The sequence below is a fragment of the Egretta garzetta genome, unplaced genomic scaffold (assembly GCF_000687185.1).
Source record: "Egretta garzetta isolate BGI_Z169 unplaced genomic scaffold, ASM68718v1 scaffold265, whole genome shotgun sequence".
Classification (NCBI taxonomy): Eukaryota; Metazoa; Chordata; class Aves; order Pelecaniformes; family Ardeidae; genus Egretta; species Egretta garzetta.
Genome location: NW_009259789.1, coordinates 954,290 through 961,390, shown reverse-complemented (window position 1 = coordinate 961,390; position 7,101 = coordinate 954,290). Strand labels below are relative to the sequence as shown.

Below are 7,101 nucleotides of genomic sequence, written 5' to 3'. Positions count from 1 at the left end.
CTTCCCAGTTGCGAGTCCGCAAGCGCTCCCCTCCAGTACCAGACGCTGCTGGGGGGCTGCATTTCTGACGGATCCCGTTCCTCGGCTTCGTGCCGAGCACAGCTCCGACACCATCTGCGTGCAGGATGTTACGATTGTCAGCATACCAACTATTTATGGAGAGTTTCAACATGGAAAAAGGGAAAATTTTAGCCCACAACAGCTCAAACGCTCCCTCAGACCCTCAAAGTCCACAAAAAAAGATGAGTTTTGCAGCCTACAACCACTCGTGTGCCAAAAGCTTAAAAGGAATTAAAGTTGTTTTCCTAAAGAGCTTGCAGTCTAAGTATACAAGAGAGAATCAGGAATAGAAGAGTAAAGCAGCTAAATGCGTATTAGCAATTTTTTTTTTTTTTCTAGGCTGCAAAATAGCTGACAGATGGAAATGGGCAAAACCTTATGTCTTGCATCATTTCTGACCAGGCCAAACATTGGAAATACATGCAAGGCAGAGCTCAGCGTTGCACTGGTATTAGTGGGGAAAAAGCTCTGTCGCCCTCTCCGGGGAAGCTGTGATTTCTAAAGATCGTATGGGATGAAAGATTTAAAATGTTCCTTGGTCTGCATCGCAAATAGTTCGCAATGTGCCAGCCTCACAAGTCTCCACACAACTAAACTGAACTCATACTAATCCTTAAACTTGCATACCCTTTAAAATATGAGATTACTTACAACAAAAGCAATGCCCTGAAAATTAAGGCAGGAACGTTTGAAAATTTTTCAGGATGGTGGAAATCTGTTACAGTTTTGACATGGTGTTAATGGATGGCAATTGTCATAGATACCAAATTTATTAATATATATCAGCTATAGATATAGATAGCTACTTTTTAAAAGAAAGATTATTTGAGAATTTTATGGAGCAAATATTGCTGAAGAATGTAGTTTGCTCCTACCCTTGTAACTTTAATAGATGAAAGCAATATGATCTAGTGAAAGATGTTGCTGCTCACTGCAGGGGGGTTGGACTAGATGACCACTAGTGGTCCCTTCCAACCCTAAACATTCTATGATTCTATGATTCCACAGAAATTCTAAGGATTTTTCATCCTTAATGAAGAAATCGAAGATGTATATGTTTATATATTACATATAAAACAATGACATACCTCTAGTTCTAAGTAAAATACCTCAAAGTTCAAAGTAAAATAAGAATATATGTACATAAATAGCCAAATAAAAATCCCTCTTCGTCACAGCATTTGGCACACGGTCACACAATACCAAAGCCACGTGCCGTTTCAAACCTGCTGTCACGTGGCACAGGAACTGGCAGCAATTAAAAAAAAAAAAAGAACCCAAAACATACTTTCACCAAACTACCTATCTGCAAGGGAAAAAAAAAAACAAAAAAGATGACAGAAGAACCAAAGATTAATGCAATCATTGAAAGTTCAACCCATTTTAGGAGTTTTTTAATTATGCACTTGCATAGCTACGAAATGAAATGCTGGGAGCTTTAACAAATGTATTTTTCTTCACTGCATACCCATGAGCTGGAAAACTGGCAGCCTGCTCCGTGTTTCCAACACAAAACCAGAGGAAAAACACCAAATACTTTGGAAGGAACCTTTCTGCTGTGGAGCCCAGCGCATGCGTGCTCATGGAAGGGCTGCCTCGTTACGCGGCATCATTAACGGCTCTGAAAGCTGGAGCCCCTCTCCTATGAGGACAGGCTGAGAGAGTTGGGCTTGTTCAGTCTGGAGAAAAGAAGGCTACGGGGAGACCTGATTGCGGCCTTCCAGTACCTAAAGGGGGCCTATAGGAAAGATGGGGAACGTCTTTTTAGTAGGGCCAGCTGTGTTAGGACAAGGGGAAATGGTTTTAAACTAGAACAGGGTAGGTTCAGGCTAGAGGTAAGGAAGAAATTTTTTACAATGAGGGTGGTAAAACACTGGAACAGGTTGCCCAGAGAGGTAGTGGAGGCCCCATCCCTGGGAACATTCAAGGCCAGGTTGGATGGGGCTCTGAGCAACCTGATCTAGTCAGCAGTGTCCCTGCTCACTGCAGGGGGGTTGGACTAGATGACCTCTAGGGGTCCCTTCCAACCCTAAACATTCTATGATTCTATGATTCTATGAAGGCAGAAATCATAGGCTGGGCTGGTTTAGTCATCAAGGTTTTATTTGTTGAGAACCTTGGCTAAGATTTTGTGGTAAAGAAATCACAACGTGAAAAAATAACACTGCTGGAGAGGGAAAAACGAGCAACCTTTACATAAGCTCATATAATAGCGTTAAAAAAAGGACAGGTAGTTACTGTCGATGGCGAAAGGCTTTCTGGAACATGGATTTCACCGTTTCATCATGAAGAACTTCCCAGTGAAAAAACCTGAACCGACAAATCAATTTACCCGATTTATTTCAATCCCTGTGGTCAAAATATTCATGTAATTTAAAGACGTTTTGGGTCCAGGTGTAGGAACCAGGATGGTGCTGGTCTTGCATGCAAACCGGACTGTTTTCATAAATAACTATGCATGACACTCGCAATTAAGGGGAAAAAAAGAGAAGAAAAAAAGAAACTATTTTAGAAAAACAACAATAAACCCCGACCGTCCCAGGAATTTATTATTACACAGGGCTGGGATAGGACTACACCGCCCTGAGCCCAACTCTCCCTGCTGCTCGCCAGCACTGCTGTGAGCAAGGCTTACCAATATGGTAGGAAAAAAAAAACCCTTAATAACATGAAGTCAGGAAAGCTAAGCGAGAGAAAAAGAAGTTCTAGCGACATTCCCAGAATGGTTTGTTTTTAACAAAAGCGGACCCGCCGAGCCACCTGAGAGCTCTTACGTGAGTGCTGGTGGCTCCGTCGTCACGTCTATTAGCCAAACAAGCCCGAGGCTTTTTGGTTTTGTCACCCTGCGTTAGTACAGGATCTATTTTCCCCCCGTGGTTTAGCCAGGCTGTATCTATCGTTGCATTTGAGTATGCCAGCTCCTTATATTTTATCAGCAGCGCACTTTTCTCCTCTTCATTAACTCTGCTTACTATTCTTTGACTCCTTAAATAAGCTTTCGTGTAAGGAAATAAATCCAGCTCTTTTGGTAGCTGTAAAAGCTTCCCAGCAATGGCCCACATCGCTCGTTTTCGGGAATATATTTGAAATTGAGGTTTACATTTACATTCAGCGGTGGTATAGTGTATTTTCAAGAGCTATTCAGCACAGAAGTAAGCACAGCGACTGCAGGCAACCAGCACATCATCACCCTGGGCCTCACCCAGCAGAAATTAATTGCCTAATGCAGACTTTGCTTCCATAGAAAATTAATTCTGCAATTTTTTTTGATATTATGCTTTCCAGTCTTGCATCTTAAAAGGAAAAAAATAAGACCAGCTTCCTTAAAAGCAAGACAATCCATACATATCTTACTTTTATATCCCTAAAAAAACCCCTTATCCTAAGAAATCCTCCTGGTATTATTAAATCTGAATCTCAGTCTATGTCTCTCCGTTCTCCTATAACTTTTCTTATTTATGCAGCTGAAGTTTTGCGACAAGCACACGAGCAGACTTCCAACGCTATCTGAAGATATCACGAGAAACCCCGCGCACAAAGACACGCGAGTTCCTACAGTTCACCCCCAGGATAGCTCAAGCTGTAGATACAAACCCCCAAGATTTCAATGGTTGGGTGAAAGGATAAAAATACAGCCCTTGGGGAAAATACAGCGTGAGCGATTTCCGAGGTTGCCGAAGCCATTGCCTCCAGTAAAGAGGAACTGAAGTTGCACCACATCCTAACAAGGGTCAACTGCCTTCGAGAGAAACCCCAGTTCTTACGGATTTAAGAAGCTGCTACCAAAACTAGCAGTTGATATGGAAAGGACCAACTTCTGAAAGGAGAAAAATGTCATCGGTTTATGGCAAAAATAAGAAGGCAGGAGCAGATAAAAAGGAAGCAGCTGTTTCATATTTTAAAGTATCGTTTAATTGTTCTGTTTTAAATCTTTCCGTCCCCAGCAGAAGATGTCAGTTTGCCTGTTCTGAAAAATCAGCGTGTAATTGCATGTCTCCAAAAGTAATTACATTCAACAGCAAATTTCATCAGATTAACAAATTGATTTACATTTCATTGTTCGGTTTAAAGCAAGCCTCCTTCCACAGCGAAGGAGATGCAGCGAGAGAGGCTCAAAAGCACCTGCAGTTATATCTAAAGAAAGGCAAGGGACATCATTAGCAAACAACTTTGGCATTCCACTGCTTTCAGAAGCAAAAGAAAAAGATAATTTTTTTCTTTTTTTTTTTTTTGGAACAGAGGGTCCCAGAGAGCTGAGGATGATTATATCTCCGCACCTACATCTATTCCTAATTAAAGGTGCATGAGGCATGCCGAGGACCTGGAAGGAAGGCGATCAGGATCACCATCCTCAGTACGGTTTCAAGGCTACATAATTATTTTATCAAAGCAATCACTATCTATCTATATGTATTTTATTCTCTTTAGCCAACAACAAAGAGATTTTTTTCTTTCCCCTTCCCCTCACCGAGAGCTTTCATTCGATTAGCCTGTGGCTTTTGATTACAGAACGACATTAATTTAGAGAAAGGCTGGAAACCTCCACAGGCCATGTCCAGTCCTCAAGGATATTTATGCCCCGTATCAAATGCCTGATGTTTCCTCCAGAGACAAATCAGGGTTTTAGACTCAGTTACAGACCCTGCTTTTTAACTGCGGTAGGGTTTCTTCGCTCTGTCTTCTTATGGGCATTATCAAAGCCTTTTAGTTAGGCTGTAAACCTCAAAGAGGTAACCCTAGAGAGCATCGCTGCCGGTAATATTCATCTCACCTTAAAGAGGCTAACAGCCTAAAACAAAAGGAAGGTGGAAGCGTGGGATCCGACATCCCTCCAGCTCCGTTTTTAAGCGGAGGGGGTACGGTCTTCCTCACCTGGCGGGAGCTAAGGGTACCCCAAAGCTTTCCTTGGCTGCGGTGAGGTGTCATCCATCACTTAGCTCTGCAAGAAAACAAATGCTTCCCAAACCGCACTAAACGCCGAATGGCAAGTCAAATTAAAGCTTAATTGAAAATGGTATTAAGATTCATGCTAATGGAGACCACCTGTTTTATGGGTAACGTTGCCAATGACAATAGCAGGGTGGGGAAGGAGTATCAGAAGAAGAAATTTAATCCAAAACTGCTCTAATGAAAGAGATTTCCTTTGAAAAATGAGAACTTGGGAAGATTTCAGTGTTTGCTGGGTACGAGAACCAAGAAACATTAAAATAATGATGATAAAGATCAGAGTAAGAGCTTTGTCTGAGGGCTGCGAAGACTTTTTAGGCATGTAATTCCTGGCACTTCATAAAATATTGGCTACTACTTCCCAGTTAAATAGCCACGTTCAGCATAAGAGAAAATGAGCCTGGCTTTAATCAGCCAGAGAGCCATGCCTTTAGGAGAATCCCAGTCTAGTTTATAACGCGTCTCTACTCTGAAATCCAGCTGACACCAGCAGCATATGGCTCCTTATGAACCCTGCCTACATACTAACACTGGAAATATTGACTGGCTTAAGAAAAAAAGACACATCTATGATGTTATTGCCAGCTCTGCAAAGCCAAGCAGGTGCGACGAGAATCTGCTCTCTTACGTTCCTGCGTACGTTTTCAGCATATCGTTATAAACCAGTAGGAACTGTTTTACAGGTCAAAGGAGGCCGTTAGCGAATATAATACAATCCCAGAGCAAACCCTTCGGTGGCAACGAGGCAGAGCCGAGATGTTTTGATGCAGGAGAATAAACAGAGCTTAGGCTGTTGGCTTAGACTAACAACTACGGCAAGAAGAAAAGGTCATACAAATGTATCAAAATTAGCAGTCACGGGTCTAATATACAAAGCACTCAAATCCAAGACGACCATCATTTCTGAAAGCCGTGCTCCGAGCGGAACCGTACTCCCGCATCTATTTGAGATCTTGTTCCATCGCAGCGGCGCAGCTCTTAACGGGAGCACTAAAATGTGTATTTTGCTTCAGAACTTGGAGGCGGTCACCCTGGCAGTGGCTGCGCCAGCGCTAAGTTAACAAAAGCAACGCAAGGCAGTGATGGGAGGGCCCCAAAGGAAGGCAGTTTATTAAAGAGTACATCATCCAAGAGGTTTGCACGTAGCGGTTTACATTTCATCCCCCGGGGCCAGCGTGGACCGCGGTTTCGGCACAGCCAGCAGCAGGGATGTGTCAGTAACCCACGGCGGCGCGAGCGTGGACACACGGTTTAGGGACAACCGCCCCGTCCGTCGCCGAAAGACAGCGCTGCAGACGAAAGGCTGATTTAATTACAGCACGTTTGAGGCTGTCCTCAATTTTCAGGTCTCTCATTTGTTACAGTTTCCGCGCTTGAACTTTTGGCAGCTCCTCGGAAAGCAGCGATCAGTTTAAGGGAGATGAATTGTTTCCACCTTTCGGTTCACCATTCACAATTTCAGCAGATGAACTAGGCAGCAATTCAACATTTCGGGTGGGTTCACAAATATTTCCCTACCATGGCAAACAGCGTCTTTTGAAATATCTAGAATAATTATGACAACCCGTTACGTGACTGAATTAAGCTATTCACAGTGCATTACCTTCTTGCGTAGAAAGGAATAAAGCTTTAGATGAGGCTACACAGACCCACAGTCCTGAAATAAATCAGCCGGGGGAACCCAGGAAAAAAAAAAGCCTCAACAGCCCATGCAGAAGTTGAGAAACTAAAAAACGTAGACAGCAGAGGCAATTTTAGCTGGTTTTCCACTACAGCCTTCACAAAACCAAGAGCGGGAGGCAGCAATTTCAGAGACCTGAAAACTTCCCACCACTTACCAAGCCCTTCCCGTCCTCAGGCAGCGTAAGCTGCTGTACCGCTGCCGCAGTGCTCCACCGAGCAGCACATGCGGCGATGCCGCGCGGTGACCGCCGCGCTTTTTCGAAGCCCAACGCGATGATAAATTGCCAAGCAAACAACAGATAGGGAACGCCTAGCGAGATTTCGCCAGTGGCACCTTTTTTGCATGCGCACGAGAGGCTGCAAAATCCCTTCGCCTCTTTTTGTTCCTTGAAGCATTTGGCTCATAATTAA

The 7,101-nt window shown here is 43.4% G+C and overlaps 1 protein-coding gene across 2 annotated transcripts in view; it reads right to left on the bottom strand.

Moving 5' to 3' along the window:
* ATRN (attractin) overlaps positions 1-7,101 on the bottom strand; it is a 140,907-nt gene that overhangs the window by 54,909 nt on the left and 78,897 nt on the right. Inside the window, exon 25 of one of the 2 annotated variants that reach the window (XM_035895066.1) lies at positions 6,330-6,552. The exons of the other annotated variant lie outside the window; for it this stretch is intronic. Coding sequence (XP_035750959.1) covers positions 6,508-6,552 — 45 coding nt within the window. The 3' untranslated portion in view covers positions 6,330-6,507. Of the gene's footprint in view, positions 1-6,329; positions 6,553-7,101 lie in introns of those variants that run through there. 2 annotated transcript variants of the gene reach the window in all.